This window comes from Tiliqua scincoides, chromosome 5 (genome assembly GCF_035046505.1).
Source record: "Tiliqua scincoides isolate rTilSci1 chromosome 5, rTilSci1.hap2, whole genome shotgun sequence".
NCBI classification, from domain to species: Eukaryota; Metazoa; Chordata; class Lepidosauria; order Squamata; family Scincidae; genus Tiliqua; species Tiliqua scincoides.
In genome coordinates this window covers 99990617-100007440 of record NC_089825.1, presented here as the reverse complement: position 1 = coordinate 100007440, position 16824 = coordinate 99990617, and the positions used below count along the sequence as shown (strand labels likewise).

Sequence of the window (16824 nt, the reverse complement as noted above, 5' to 3'; positions counted from 1 at the left end):
AAGTGTGGAAGAGAGAAGACAGAGAGTCTCCTCTCCTCCACACTTGCTTTTCCATTCCACCATGCACTTTCTTTTCCAGTTCAAGAATGAGAATTGAGGCTGTTGCCTTACCAGGTAGTGAACATTCCATCTCAGAAGACCTTGGGCCAGCCTACCAGATCATTCTTAAAGGTGGGCCAGAGAGCAGGGTCTCCATTACTGATCTCAGAGTCTTAGGGCCAATCCTAACCAGTGCGTGCCAGCTCACAGCGAGCATGCACTGTCGCAAATGTGCCATAAGGCACATTTGTGGGCCCTAGTGCCAGTGCTCCACTGGTGCTAGCCCAGCATTGGCCGGTGCTAGGCTAGCACCAGTGGAGCACCAAAGCTCCACCACTTGTGGGTGGGGCTATGGTGGGGAGGAGGTGTTCTGGGGTGGGGGAGATGGAGGGAGGGTGGGGAGAGGCATGCTGGGGGAGGGAGCAGGGCGGGAGGGAGGCAAATGTGAATGAAAAAGTGATTGCATAACCTTGTGTGTAAAATATGGAAGACAAATGTATGGCAAATTGATAATGCACACTATAAAACACAACAATTTTGTATAGATTGTAGTTAATTACAAAGCAGATGACCATCAAAACAACTCCCTCTTTGAATGAAGGTGTGTAAAAAGTATATTTCTAGAAAATTCTGCTTCTAATAAAAAACACAACTGATTGGTTTTTCACTGTGTCTTTGGTGAAACATTCAGATAATGAAAAACCATATTCCCACTTTTAATGGACATTTTGCTAGGTCAAATCGATAAGAACTATAGAAACCAACAGTGTGTTATCATTCTGTCTAAATTATGGTTGGTTTTGAATCATACAAGCTACAGGTTGCCTGATGGATGGCAGTGTTAGACATCTCCAGTCTTACCAAGTTTTACACTAAATCCCTAAAGCCATATATATTCTTCATTTTATAAAGTGTTTTTCTGAGGGACTCCTTCATCTCTTTGTTTCTCAAGCTATATATGACAGGATTTACCAAAGGAGTCAAGACAGCATAGAAAACCGAGAATATCTTGTTTAGAGCTCTCAGGCTGTCAGTCTTGGGTAAAACATATACCATGATTAGTGTCCCATAGAAAAGTGTCACCACGGTAAGGTGAGAGGAGCAGGTGGAAAAGGCTTTATGTCTCCCCTTGGTGGACGGGATCCTCAGGATGGTGAAAATAATGAAACCGTATGATGCCAAGGTCAATAGAAATGGAGGGAGGATATTTAGGGAGGCCAGTATGAAGAATATGAGAGTGACCCATCCAGTGTCTGTACAGGAGAGACTAACCAATGGGGCGACATCGCAGAAGAAGTGATCGATTTCATTGGGGCCACAGAAAGTCAATCCTGAGAGTAACAATATGAGTATAATTAGAACAAAGACAGGACATAACCAAGAACCAGCTGCCAGCTGGATGGTAGTTGTGGCATCCATAAGGGTTGCATAATGCAGTGGTTTGCATATAGCTACGTACCGATCATAAGCCATCGCTGCCAAGAGGTAGCATTCTGCAGTTGCCAAGAAACCAAAGCAGTACAATTGTATAAGGCATCCAGTGAACGTTATAGTGTTGTCCCCTCTGAAGATACTGGCCAGCGTCCTGGGGAGAACAGTTGAGCTGTAGCACGCCTCCAGGCAGGATAAGTTCCCCAAGAAGAAGTACATGGGAGTTTGGAGTTGTCTGTCACTCGCAACCAAAGAAACAATGGTAAGATTCCCAGCCATTGTCACAATGTAGCTGAGCAGAAATGCCAGAAAGAGAGGAATCTGCAGGCCTTGAAGATTGCCAAATCCCAGCAGGATGATTTCCGTAATCATCGATTTGTTTTCCCATCTGTCTTTCTCCATTGCTCTAGAAATACATAGTGCATGGTCAAATTGTGATAAATTCCCCACATTGTTCCAAATCTGTGAACTGCAATTGCAGTTGCCATCCAGTTGCATTCAGATGAAATTATCCCATGATTAAAATTTCTACTGCAAGGACCGTTTATTGAGCGAGCACAATGTTTTCTTCAGACATCCAACTTTTACATCACAAAACCCTTGCACAAATCCATTTGAAATGCGTATGTCCTGCAACTTGTATAGATGGCTTCTTCTTGGGGGGGTGGGGGGTGGAATAGATATTTCGGAACTTTATATGGATTTTGAACTACAGATCAAAGGAGAGAGAGAGAGAGAGAGAGAGATCCACTTTGTGGTAGAGAAGTGGTGAACCCACATCTTTTTTCACCAGACAGATGAAATGAAGAATGAGTCAAAGCTTAAACTAGCAATGCCTGAACATGCAGAGAACCCATTCCCACAAAGACTCTGCCTCAAAGGAAGGGAGTGGGAGAACTAGGAATAATGGTTCATCAGTTCTGTGTGGAAGAAGCTGGTTACATAGGCTGCAATCCTAACCACACTTTCCTGAGAGTAAACCCTATTGAACAAAATAGAACTTACTTCTGAGTAGACCTGGTTAGGATTGTGCCCTGAGTGATACAGAGTTTGTACCTCCATCCTGTCAAGACACATGAAAGTGTCACTGACCAATGGGAAACAAAATGTCCTACAACTTGTATAGATGGCTTCTGCTTGGGAAGGGGAATAGATATTTGGGAACAGGTAAGTTCTGCTCTTCCCTGAGTGTGGCCACACATACCTTAAGCCCATCACTGAGAGACGGTTGACCTCATTTCCTTTCTGCTCCTTGAAAATCTTCAAGTTTTCCCCCTCAAATTCCAGACACTCTTTATGATCTCAATCACCTTGTACAATGTCCACTTCTTCGTCCCTTCACAGTACTCTCAGTTTGTATGGTGTTTGTATGGTCTTTGCAGATAGATTGAATTGTTCTCCGAGGTAGAGGTAAGGTAATCAAGTTGGTCCTATTGGTGTGCTAAAACAGGTTTATTTAGATTTTATCCAAATAAGTAAACAGTGTTCTGATCCCATGGGATGAGAGGGCTAATTTAATGTTGCTATGCCCAGAGGGCTGATTTAATGTTGACATTGCATATTACCACAAGACAAAAAATTGTTGCCTATAAGCAGTGCTTTTTTCATGTTAAAAAAAAAAAAAAAAAAAGGTGCAGGAACTCACAACTTGTTAATCTTTTATTTATTTATTTATTTATTTATTTATTTTTAAACCATTTTTTATTGGAGAAATAAGCCTCGTCAAGGTAAGGGAACATTTGTTCCCTTACCTTGGGGCTATACTGCAGTTGCATCAGTGCTAGAAAGTTGGTTAGGATTTGGCTGTATGGAATACAATACAATGTCAATAATGGTGACTGAAGGATAAAGGATCAGAAGATGCTATAGGTCCAGAAAAGCTCTAAAACAGTCAATGATTTAGGATTAGGGCCTACTTGCATGGTTTTTAGCCAGTGGTAGGCATTGATTTTGGTCAACCTATGATGAATTCCAACTGCACTACCATCGACTAAATCACTTGGATGCAAGGTGATACCACGGAATGAAATCTAACAAGCCGGCTTTCAGCAGCACCCAGTGACAAACTTCAGCTGTTCAACATAAACACAGTGTGATCATTCAGAATAACACACAGTTGGACTTGAATATGGAGGCAGGAGGTCAGCCTGGTTCAGCTATTTTGGATGAAAGCTGCCCATCTGATATAAAGCACTCTTGGGGGTTTAAGAGAAAACCTGCCTATGTGAACCACCTTGAATTAAAATCAAAGGAACAATTCCAATGACCAAGATGTATTGGCAACCTTCAGTCTCGAAAGACTATGGTATCGCGCTCTGAAAGGTGGTTCTGGCACAGCGTCTAGTGTGGCTGAAAAGGCCAATCCGGGAGTGACAATCCCTTCCACACCGGGAGCAAGTGCAGTCTGTCCCTGGTCTGTCTCCCTGGCTATGGGCCTTCCTTCTTTGCCTCTTAGCCTCAGACTGTTGGCAAAGTGTCTCTTCAAACTGGGAAAGGCCATGCTGCACAGCCTGCCTCCAAGTGGGCCGCTCAGAGGCCAGGGTTTCCCACTTGTTGAGGTCCATCCCTAAGGCCTTCAGATCCCTCTTGCAGATGTCCTTGTATCGCAGCTGTGGTCTACCTGTAGGGTGCTTTCCTTGCACGAGTTCTCCATAGAGGAGATCCTTTGGGATCCGGCCATCATCCATTCTCACGACATGACCAAGTCTCTGTTTCAGCAGTGAATACATGCTAGGGATTCCAGCACGTTCCAGGACTGGAATCCAATGACCAAGAAAAGCGGTATATAAATATCAGTTGTTTATTGGGAAGTTGGACTTGGTGACTCTGGAAGTCCTGGAACTAATAATAATAATAATAATAATAATAATAATAATAATAATAATAATAATAATAATAATAAAACTTTATTTTTATCCCGCCCTTCTCCCCAAAGGGACCCAGGGCGGCTCCCTGTACAATGTACAAACATTGGTACACACCTTGCTGAAGAATTCTGTGCAACCTGAAAGCTTGCATATTTTTTTAAATCAGCAGAACCTGCACTATTAAATAATTTGCTTTCGCTGAGACCGTAATAAAGATTTGATTGATTGAATAATTTGCTTTTTTAAAAAAGATGAATGGGTCTTCACCTCACTGTACCTTCAAATTGCATCATTCACCTAGGGAGGATAAAATCATTCTCCATGTCCCAATAGGTCTAATTTCTCTCTGTGTTGCTTAGTAAGAGATTACATCGCTGTACCCTTGTGCCTATAGGAAGCTCGCGTCGGTGGTAAAGGGGCAACACTGTAACCTAAGCCAGACACTTTTCTGCTGCCTGTTTTGTTTGATGGACTATGCTAGTTTGGAAGAGGCCCTGTGATTGGTTTGATAGGATGAGGCTGTTGACACAGGGCCATGTTTTTCTTGGTGGGTGTGGGTGGCAGGGGGGAGACCCACGATCTGAGTAATGGCAGCGCTGAAGGTTGAGCAGAGTCAAGAGCCAGGGAGGCTTTGCTGCGCCCCAGGAGACGTCTCCAGGGTCTGGGGGGGGGGCACTAACTGAGCACTGAGCATCCCAAGGGCACGGGCGTTTGGGGAGCTGCTGAAGACAGTGCACTGGGGACTGAGTGACAGCCCAATCCAATGCATGTCTACTCTGAAGTCCGTCACATTAGAGTCAATGGGGCTTACTCCCAGGAAAGTGTGGCTAGGAGGATTGGGCTGTGAGACAGCAAATTTCCAGCTGCTGCATCTCTCCCTGCATCAGACTTTGCCCGGGAGTGCACCGTGGAATTTCGCATCACCTGCGCGCCTTGATCCACCACTGCCCCCCCTCCCCCGCAGCCCAGCCTGTCTGCCCCAGCATGTCCACTGCACTCCCGTGGCTCCATCCCCCCCTGCACAGCACCAGCATCCCTGTATGTTGGCCCCACGCTTGTCCCCTCCCTCTTTGATCCATCCCCGGCCCCACTCTGATGTCACGGGAGGCTGGAGAGGAGGAGGAGGAGGAGGAGGGAGGGATAGATGACTCATAATGTTATGATGTGGTTCCACAACACACAGCCACAGACTGTGCCGCTTTGAAAAAGCTGTGCTCCCCTTGATGCGACCCCCCCCCCCGCCCAGCAGCAGCAGCAGCAGAGACAGAGAGGTCCCCCTGGGCGCAGGTTTCAAGGTGAGCCTCACGGAGGACGCCACTCAAACTTTGCCTCCCCGGGTTCTGCCGGCCCTGCACCCCTCTGCGCCCCCTTCCCCTTGCAGAGAGAACCCCATTGCTGCCTTCACAGCCCCCTCCCTCCCCACCCCCAGCCATCCCCTCGGGGGACTGCATAAAAAAGGTGCCGGAACGCCATTCCGGTGCGTTCTATTAGAAAAAAAACCCTGTCTATAACTGAATAACCAGAGTAGATGGATTCCAATTACTATGGATCAGACAAAAGGCTACACTAAGTTTGATCCAGGCCCCATCCAACTGCCATCTACTCACTTTAAAAACAAAATCAGAGAAAATCCTACAGGCTAACAGCCCAATCCCATGCTCCCTGTAGAGAACCAAAGAAGACTAGGCCATGGTTGGACTCCATTTTGTGGAGTGGTCTCAATTTTGAGAAGAAAAAGCTGAAGTTGCTAAGTGCCAGAAGGTGGGCGGAGGTCAAGCAAAGTGCAAGGACACTGTAGATTCCATCTAGCTGAAGGGATAAACAAGGTTTTATCTAGCTGATGGTTCCATCTAGCTTCATTTAGTGTAAAGGAAGAAGGTTCCATCCAGCTGAAGGTGCAAGGACATTGCAATCAGAAAGATTCCATTCAGCTGATGACCCATCACTTGGGCTAAGTGGTTTGACCTTTTTGGTGACCTCAGGACACTACATCACTCAGTCAGGAATTTTTCCAGCCTGCTTCCTGTTTGGATACCTAGTTGGGCAAGCAGATAGCACATCATCAGCAGAAGATCAGAACATCTTCTTGTCACTTTGGACAGGTGAACTAGCAATACTGTTAGAACTAGCCACCTTGTAAGTGATAGGCTTTGTTAGGAGTATAGCTTTATTGTTTTAAATGTGTATCTGTTAAATCTCTATTGGTCTTAAAGGGATGTAACCATAACTGTTTGATTCTTAATAAATATACTTAAGCTATAAGCTTGTATTTTTTCTAAGCATTTGGAACTGTTGCCATTCTAAATTCAGTCCTGCTACTTGGGCACTCTACTGTTTTGGATTAAGTTGCACAGCTTTTACTGGGCCCCTGAGATTAGGGCCAGTATTGCCTGTCAAGGCCATCCTGTCCCCTCCTAGGAGCCTATATGTAACTGTATGCCCTAGGCTGGTTATAGGTTGTAGGAGCCTGTGAATTTACACTCCCCCCCCCCACCAAGGCACCTGTGCCAAAATGGTTCAGCTGCATGGGGGGGGGAGCAGTCCCAAAGATCTCTGGGCAAGGAAACATTTGTTTCCTGTGGTGCAAAAACCCTACACAGAGGGTTTGATCCAAAGAAAATGGATCCTGGGGTCTAATCCTAATGATTCTTCCTAAATCCTAAAGCACATTTATGGCACCCGGTGAGGAAGGAGCTCTGGAGCCAGACCAGTGTCACTCAGATACTGGACCCAGCACTGTCCAGAAAAGGATGTATCACCACCAGGAATAAGGGAAGTCACCAGGTGGTGGTGAGGCTGGGGGGGGTCAGGGGAGGGTGGAATGAGGGCAGGGGAGGGTGAGGAGGGGGAGGGGGGAGGACCCGGCCCAACATGTCATCTCTTAAGTTTGCGCTGACAAAATTTTGCTACTTCCTGGTGCCCAATAGATACAGCAGTAGCCGCTTTGGCGCTGTTGCTCTCTCAGGTGCCAGGAAGCTCAGGATTGGGCTATGAGTAAGCACCACTGAAATCCAAGAAACAAGTTTGCTCTGACTACCTTACCCCCATCAACATCCATGGGGCTTAGTCAGAATTCACTTCCTTTGAATGCAATACATAGTATCATTACTATAATGGAACACAGGACAGAGATTAACACTTTCTTATTGTCCCATTGGAAAGAAGAATTGTTATACACTAAAGATTCCAGTTTTTTGTTTTTTTTTACTACTCCTGGGAACACATGGCAAACATGAATATGGCCCCATAGAAAGAGAAGCAAAGGGATCCCCAAGGACATAACTAATAAAGAGATAAGTGATCTCTGTTGATCAGGGATTGTACTGTTATTCTCTCCCTCTGATGTGTTTTCTAGTTATACTCATACTAATTTGCTTCTCACCACCACCACTACTATTAAAACATCAGGGTTAGCATTGTCCTGTGGGAGAAAAAGGTTACATATAGACTGTTGCAGACCATATTCCAAAGGTATCATGATGGTGTTACCGCCCATAGAGCCAGGTAAGTACTTTGGAACATGCATTAATCTTTATGTGGTTGACTTTTCTGCCCTTTTGTTCTATTGGCAGCTCAAGAGTCCTATTTTCATGGTTTTACCAATATACTTGAGTGCTGGTGCATATCAGAACACTACTCAGTGAAATGAGGGACAAATCATATAAGATTGATCTAAAGAAACGGAAAGCTATGGCAAACTGCATATGCTCCAGTTTGGGAATTCATTTTAGAAAGTATCCACATACAATAAAGAAGTTTAGGAAGTAGAATGAAGGATCTGGTAAAACTGCAGAATGGGAATGGCAAGGATGAGAACTCAAGTGACTTGAGATAGAGTCACAAAAACACGTTTTCACTGATGTTTTTTGCTGATTCATGTGGACTTACGCCATGCGTGTCAAAGACTTGAGCAAACATACAAGACTGGGGCTACTGACTTGGAAAGTGCCGTGGATTTGGATGATGCAAAAAAATTCAGGATCTGATGGAACTGCAGAATAGCAGTGGAATGAAGGGGAAAATCTACTCAACTCTTGTATGTGGAAATGGTTCTGACTAGATGGTTATTAATTTGTGTTGTAGTAATGAGAATCCTGGTATCGGGAAATCTAAACCAGGTTGTAGCCTCAATCTACATCAACATGGGCAAATATTGAATAAAAGAGACTGAAGTTCTACAGTAAATCATTGAAAACCACTTTGTTTCTTGCTTTGCAGATTACAATCAGAGACTTCCAAAAGATATTTCACCAGAATAATTTTTCCACACCTATTTTTTTTCTGTTTTGAACATATTTGACGGTCTTATTTTCCAAACTGATTATGTGATAAGACACTTATAAAGAAATGTTGGACAATGATCACAAGTTGTGACAAACAAAGGGAAATACATGTTTTTATTTGCTTAGAGTCAGCAGTGCAATAGAATTTGGGAATTTTTTATGAATACAGCAAGGAAGGACAACAAAAATGAAAAATGAATTTTCCTTCCAAATTGCATGTGGAATAACTGATATTGGTAAGAAATCTGTTTCCAAAACTGTGGTTTTAGTTTTCAGTCATAAACCACAAGAATGACCTGGCACAATCAGACTACATTCAATGAGTTCATACTTTTGGGTTTTTCCAACCTAGGACAGTTCCAGGTTCTCCTCTTCATTGTCTTTCTGATTGTCTACTTGCTTACGGTGATGGGAAACTTTCTCATTATCTTCCTAGTCATCATTGACCCAACCCTCCACTCCCCTATGTACTTTTTCCTCCAAAATCTGTCATTTGCAGAAGTTGGCTTTGTCTCAAATATTGTCCCTATGATGCTTGTGAACCTTCTTTCAGAGAAAAAGACTATTTCCTTCTTGGGATGCAGGGCACAGATATATTTTGTCTTCTTCTTTGGGACCATGGAGTGCTACATATTGACCGTCATGGCATATGACCGCTTTGTGGCCATATGCAATCCTTTAAGATACACAGTTGTAATGAACCGAAATGTATGTGTGCTACTTGTGATAGTAGGATGGACTTTAGGTGTCTGTGTTGGGATTATACATAGTGCATGGGTTCTCGGCTTTCCATTCTGCAGGTCCAACACCCTGTTCCATTTCTTCTGTGATGTTCCACCAATTCTACCCTTGGCCTGTGCAGACACCTACAGATTTAAACTATTTTCCCTCATAATAACATTTTTAGCTGTATTATGTCCCTTCTTACTGATCCTGATCTCCTACATCCATATTGTTCACACAATCCTGAGAATGACTTCAGTGGAAGGAAGACGGAAAGCCTTCTCCACTTGTTCTTCACACATCATCGTAGTGACTCTGTTTTACAGCTCAGTCAGTTTGACTCACATTCGAGTCAAGACATTCTCTTCCACAGGGAACAAACACTTACTATCCCTCTCTTACATTGTGTTCACTCCCATGTTAAACCCCATCATCTACAGCTTGCGGAACAAGGAGGTGCGGGGTGCCCTCAGCAGGCTAATCAGAAAGAAAATATCTTGATGATAATCTCAGAAAACAATTCAAATTTAAAAAAAATCAAAAGTAATTGGATATTTGAGAATAAGTGGCATATGTCACTGAATTTTCACATCATGACCTATGATATTCAAGCAAAGTAATTTAGAAGCCATTCTGTAGATGATGATACAACTGAGGGAGCCAGTTTGATGGTATTTTTGCCTAACACGTTTTTCTTCTCTCACTAATTAGTGTGGTAGAAATGCATTAAGAGGCAGTATCTGGCATAGTAGGACTATGTAAGAAAGCCCCAGAGCCATTGCCAGTGAGATTTTATGTAGTTGAGAATCTATGTAGTGATGCTACAAGCCATGGCTGTAGGACAGGGGTGCTCAATAGGTGGATCACGATCTACCAGTAGATCGCGAGGCAAAATGAGTAGATTGCAGAGTGCCGACCCCCCCTTCAGGTGCCTCTGGGAGGAAACGCCGGGAGTAAGGCCCATCGTACTCAATGGGGCTTACTCCCAGGTAAGTGTGGCTAGGATTGCAGCCTCACAGCCTAATCCTAGGCATGTCTACTCAGGAGTAAGTCCTGTTATACTCAGTGGGGCTCAAGGTACACCAACATACATTGTACACATAAATGTTATATGTTATGATGGCGCGAACATTGTAAAAAAAACTCTGGTAGATCTCCGGGCCTTGCTGGGTTTCAAAGTAGCTCTCGAGCCAAAAAAGTGTGAGCACCCCTGTTCTAGGAGATACCCTTTGCTGAATCAGGCAAACCATGGAGCATAAGCATTCTATCTTTCCTGCTTTCTTGAGATTGTAAATGCAGCTCATGTGTTATCAATAAACAGCTATCAATATTTCATAAATGTGTTATGAAATAACTTTTGTGTATTTCATGAAAGAAACCTCCTTTTCTCCAGGTGTTTACCTCGACAGTGCAACGGGCATCTTGGCAGCTGGTTCTTGCACTTTCCAAGTGTCACATGCTCCTTCAATCAAACTTCAGACTTGCTTCTCAAGGATCTGTGTTTTGTTTTTGTTTTTTTGCCAGCTAACTCCTCCACACTCCCATTGTATACATCATCCCATCAAGAAGGAAATCTAATTCTACTTCATATCAACCTCCAATGCACTAATTTGGATGATACCGTCTGCTGTTGTTCAGGATGTGATTCAAAGCAAGGGTATGCAAGCTTCCACACCTGGTAGTGTGACAATTTCACCTTAAAACTGGGCAAGCATAGAGCCTCATCTATCACTTCATACTCACCGAACAGACTGCATTAGTAGTCAAAATAAGTTTCAGGATTCTCTGCTTCAGCTGAGAGCCGTGACTTCATTCACTCTTGCTTGCATATATTTCACCCAGTCATGGATTAGCCCTTGAGGCAGCCTGGGGCAAAGGTCTGCAATGCCACCCCCCCATGCAATGCTGTCCCCCATACTTACCCAGCGCACTGAGCCTCGCCCTGCTCCAGGACTGACTGGGGAACTGTTCTGAAACTTTCTCGCCGTCATAAACAGTACTTCCGGAAAACCGGAATCCTGTTTCCAATTGCTTCGGGAGTCTCAGATGGCTTCCCGTGTGGTCCTAGAGTTGCATGGGGTTCAGCACCCAGGGCATTTGCCCAGTGCTAGGTCCACCATTGATTCCACCCCACATACACTACAGTGCGCGTATTCACCCCATAAGAACCAAACGAATGGGGAAAATGCCTTGTTATTCTTTATGTTTTGTTTTGTTTTTGCTTTAAATCCACCATAATCTATCCCACCTGGGCTGCAGAACTGAGAGACAGTCACATTTTACTGAAATACATTTATATCTGTTATTTTTATATTCCCTTTTACAGAACATTTGTTCAACCTGACCAATAGCTTTTGAGGTAAAGCCTCTCAAAACATTGCAGAACTTCTTTGGAATAAAATGTTTAAAGTGGAATTGGCAAGCGGATGTACAGGTCTCTATGTCCATGTGCCTGAGGAATAAGAATGTAGCATGTAGCTCTTCAGACAATATATATAATTGACAGCCCACCCTACCCCCCAGCACCCTGCATGACGATGTGGTGCTGAAAGCATACATGTTGCATCTTAGGGTGGGGATAATATTTTTAATTACCTTCCAGTAGGCCACTTGGCCAACAGTAGGTCTCCTCAGATCTACCCCAGCTTTTTAGCTGGAGTAAATCAGAGGAGAATCAGAGGCATGTGGGGCAAGAAAAAGGTGATGGGGGTTTGTGTGTGTGGTGCCAGACAAGATCCACCACCTCTGGCTATTTGTATCTGAAGTCCCATGACACATGACAGCGGTGTGTCTTTTGCGACACCTTGACATAGAACGGCAGATCATGACATCTGCTGCTGTAAGTCCCAAATAAGATTGGGACACTAAAAGGACAGGAAGCACACATCACTCTCTTGACTTCTCTGTCCCCCTTTTTTCCATTTTCTTTGATGTGCAAAACCATTTAACGTTTTCAGAAATAGTCCAGGTGCCTCAAAATATTGAGATGTTGATGTATTCAGAAACTGAAGTCCTAATAGTGTTTAGACTAACTAGTCCATGGTTTTACTCCATTTTGTGGAGTGGTCTCCATTTTGAGAAGAAAAAGCTGAAGTTGCTAAGTGTCAGAAGGTGGGCGGAGGTCAAGCAAAGTGCAAGGACACTGTAGATTCCATCTAGCTGAAGGGATAAACAAAGGTTTCATCTAGGTGATGGTTCCATCTAGCTTCATTTAGTGTAAAAGAAGAAGGTTCCATCCAGCTGAAGGTGCAAGGACATTGCAATCAAAAAATTCCATTGATGACCCACCACTTGGGCTAAGTGGTTTGACCTTTTTTAGTGACCTCAGGGAACTACATCACTTAGTCAGGAATTCTTTCAGCTTGCTTCCTGATTGGATACCTAGTTGGGCAGGCAGATAGCACATCATCAGCAGAAGATCAGAACATCTTCTTGTCACTTTGGACAGGTGAACTAGCAATACTGTTAGAACTAGCCACCTTGTAAGTGATAGGCTTTGTTAGGAGTATAGCTTTATTGTTTTAAATGTGTATCTGTTAAATCTCTATTGGTCTTAAAGGGACGTAACCATAACTGTTTGATTCTTAATAAATATACTTAAGCTATAAGCTTGTATTTTTTCTAAGCATTTGGAACTGTTGCCATTCTAAATTCAGTCCTGCTACTTGGGCACTCTACTGTTTTGGATTAAGTTGCACAGCCTTTACTGGGTCCCTAAGATTACAACCAGTATTGCCTGTCAAGGAGCCTATATGTAGCTGTGTGCCCTAGGCTGGTTATAGGTTGTAGGAGCCTGTGAATTTACACTCCCAGCACCAAAGCACCTGTGCCAAAATGGCTTGGCTGCATGGGGGGGGGGGGCAGTCCCAAGGATCTCTGGATAAGGAAATATTTGTTTCCTGTGGTGCAAAAACCCTACACAGAGGGTTTGATCCAAAGAAAATGGATCCTGGGGTCTAATCCTAATGATTCTTCCTAAATCCTAAAGCACATTTGTGGCACCTGGTGAGGAAGGAGCTCTGGAGCCAGACCAATGTCACTCAGATACTGGACCCAGCACCGACCAGAAAAGGATGTATCACCACCAGGAATAAGGGAAGCCACCAAGCCTTGATGCTGCAAAAACCCTACACAGAGGGTTTGATCCAAAAAAAATGGATCCTGGGGCCTAATCCTAGTCCCTTTGAATCCTAGTCCCTGGGGCCTAATTAAACGCCCTTTGAATGCAACTCATAGTATTATTACTATAATGAAATACAGGACAGAGATTAACACTTTCTTATTGTCCCATTGGAAAGAAGAATTGTTATACACCCAAGATGCCAGTTTTTTTGTTTTTTTTTACTACTCCTAGGAACACACGGCGAACATGAATATGGCCCCATAGAAAGAGAAGCAAAGGGATCCCCAAGGACATAACTAATAAAGAGATAAGTGATCTCTGTTGATCAGGGATTGTACTGTTATTCTCTCCCTCTGATGTGTTTTCTAGTTATACCCATGCTAATTTGCTTCTCACCATCACCACTACTATTAAAACACCAGGGTTAGCATTGTCCCGTGGGAGAAAAGGGTTACATATAGACTATTGCAGACCATATTCCAAAGGTATCATGGTGGTGTTGCCACCCATAGAGCCAGGTAAGTACTTTGGAACATGCATTAATCTTTATGTGGTTGACTTTTCTGCCCTTTTGTTCTATTGGCTGCTCAAGAGACCTATTTTCATGGTTTGACCTATATACTTGAGTGCTGGTGCATATCAGAACATTACTCAATGAAATGAGGGACAAATCATATAAGATTGACCTAAAGAAACTGAAATCTATGGCAAACTGCATATGCTCCAGTTTGGGAATTGTAGAATTCAGGTTGTAGAAATAAGCAATTGCAGAAATAACTAGCTAGGTGCTCCACATGTCCACAACACGTGGGAGGGAGGTACTTCATCTTGTCCCCTGGACTATCCAATGGACAGAGGGTGTGTCCTGATTTTGTGTCTCTGGGAAAGAGTGGGGTAGAGGAGGAGCCTCACAGATGGGGGAAGGGGGCTTTGGCCATAGAGACAAGTGGGTTTTTGCAAGCAGAGAGAGGCAGGAGGAGGGAAGGAAGGAATCAATTGGCTCATTCTGCTCTGCTGCCTTCATGTGAATAACAGCATGGCTTTTGTTTATTGATGGGATGGACATAGATATCAGGGGAGTGTTTAAAAGAACTCTGAAGCGCACTCTCTCTCTCTCTCTCTCTCTCTCTCTCTCTCTCTCTCTCACACACACACAGGCAGCAACTGTTTTTTGTTTTTTTTCTGTAGAGCCACAGCTGACTTTTCTATGGAAAAGACTTGGGACTTGAATCTTTTAGAGTTTCCAAAAGACTCAGAAAGTCTGGCCATTAGGACTAATTTTTGAGTTGAGTTAAAGGGGCAGAGACTCACGACTCAACTCGAGTCAACCTGTGTTGGATTTTCTCATCTCAGAAGGCTGAAATGAAGGGGAAAATCTACTCAACCTTTGTACATGGAAATGGTTCTGACTAGATGGTGATTAATTTGTGTTGTAGGACTGAGCATCCTGGTTTCTGAAAACTAAACAATTAAATGTTTAGTTTTCCATCTCCTTCCTTTTGGACAAACAGTATTGAATAAATGAGGACTGAAATTCTACAGTAAGTCATTGAAAGTGTCTGTTGTATCGTCTTGCACATTACAGACTCAGTTAGTTGCTCTCAGCTGAAATACTTTTATCACCCTTATTTTGAATGCCTTCTTTTCCAAATATTATATGATAAGACACAAGAGACAAAATATTGGACTTTAATCACAAGTGGTGATAAGGAAAGAGAAAAGGATGTTTCCATTTGCTTGAAGAATCAACAGTGCAATAGCTTCATGGAGAAGACCCAGAGCTTTCCATAGACACAGTAAGGAAGCACAATAACAATGAAGAAAGTATTTTACTTCTAAAGTGCATATGGAATAACTGGTATCGGTCTGTGAGCTTCTTCCGAACTTGTGGTTTTACTTTACAGAAAAAAAAAATGACCTGGCACAATCAGACTACGTTCAATTAGTTTATACTTCTGGGGTTTTCCAACCTAGGCCAGTTCCAAGTTCTCCTCTTCATTGTGTTTCTGATTGCCTATGTGTTTACTCTGATGGGAAACCTTCTCATTATCTTGTTGGTTAGCATTGACCCAACCTTGCACAGCCCCATGTACTTTTTCCTCCAAAATTTATCATTGTCTGAAGTTGGCTTCATATCCACTATTATCCCTAAGGTGCTTGTAAACCTTCTTTTGGAGAAAAAGACTATTTCCTTTTTAGAATGCAGGGCACAGATATACTTTGTTTTCTTGAATGGGACCATGGAGTGCTACATATTGACCGTCATGGCGTATGACCGCTTAGTGGCCATATGCAATCCTCTAAGATACACAGTCATAATGAACCGAAATGTATGTGTGCTACTTGTTACAGTAGGATGGGCTTCAGGAGTCTGTGTTGGGATTATGGAGAGTACATGGGTGCTCAGTTTTCCATTCTGCAGGTCCAAAACCCTGTTCCATTTCTTCTGTGATGCTCCCTCAATTTTACCCTTGGTCTGTACAGACACATACAGGTTTAAACTATTTGCCTTCACAGTGACTTTTGTATGTGTTCTGTGTCCCTTCCTACTGATCCTGGTCTCCTACATCCATATTGTTTACACTATCTTGAGAATGCCATCAGTGGAAGGCAGACGAAAAGCTTTCTCCACTTGTTCTTCACACATTATTGTGGTGACTCTGTTTTTTACCTCAGTTTGTTTGACTCACTTTCGCTTCAAGTCAATTATTTCCTCAGGGAACGAACTGTATCTATCCCTGTCCTACATAATCTTCACACCCATGTTAAACCCCATCATCTATAGCCTACGGAACAAGGAGGTGAGGGGTGCCCTAAGCAGGCTGGCCAGAAAGAAAATGTGTTGGTGATAATCTCAGAAATATTTCAAATTAAAAATAAAAAAGTATTTGAATATTCGAGAGGTAGTAGTGTTTTCATTAAGTCTTCACATTTTGGGCTGTGACCTTCAAGCAAAGTTATTTATGAACAGTTCTTTAGAAGATGATGAGACATGATACCTTCTCTACTAAAGGCCACTTTATTGAATACACAAATTTTGCAACAGGGTGACTGTGGTCAAAACCAAAAATCTTCCCAAGTGTGAGGTACTAAGTGGGGAAAACAGCCCTAGCCATCTTCATCCTCCAGTCTCATAGGGCATCCATCCGACTCCAGGCGTCACTCAAAATTTATTAAGCCCACTTCTCTGTGTCACCCAAAGAGGGTAACAACCCAATCCTATCCACACTTTCCTGGGAGTAAGCCCCATTAACGCTAAAGGGAATTACTTCTGAGTAGACAAGCATAGGATTGGGCTGTATGTCAGCAAAACTGCAATGCCTTGTAGGTCATCCCTGCCTGGCCCACCAGTTCGGGC

The 16824-nt window shown here is 43.3% G+C and overlaps 2 protein-coding genes and 1 pseudogene across 2 annotated transcripts; 2 read left to right on the top strand and 1 right to left on the bottom strand.

The window, feature by feature from the left end:
- Positions 1-906: 906 nt before the first annotated feature.
- Positions 907-1872, bottom strand: LOC136652599 (olfactory receptor 6F1-like). The gene has a single exon (XM_066629529.1). It carries the CDS (start codon positions 1870-1872, stop codon positions 907-909), a length of 966 nt encoding a protein of 321 aa, XP_066485626.1.
- A 7039-nt stretch (positions 1873-8911) lies between these two features.
- On the top strand, positions 8912-9844 carry LOC136652598 (olfactory receptor 10A7-like). The gene has a single exon (XM_066629528.1). The coding sequence runs from the start codon at positions 8912-8914 to the stop codon at positions 9842-9844; it is 933 nt and encodes a 310-aa protein (XP_066485625.1).
- Positions 9845-15379: 5535 nt separating this feature from the next.
- LOC136652597 (olfactory receptor 10A4-like) lies at positions 15380-16315 on the top strand (annotated as a pseudogene).
- Positions 16316-16824: the final 509 nt, after the last annotated feature.

Bases quoted from the DNA above. Each gene is read 5' to 3' on its own strand.
- LOC136652598 (XM_066629528.1), top strand. From the start codon at position 8,912: ATGACCTGGCACAATCAGACTACATTCAATGAGTTCATACTTTTGGGT.
- LOC136652599 (XM_066629529.1), bottom strand. From the start codon at position 1,872: ATGGAGAAAGACAGATGGGAAAACAAATCGATGATTACGGAAATCATC.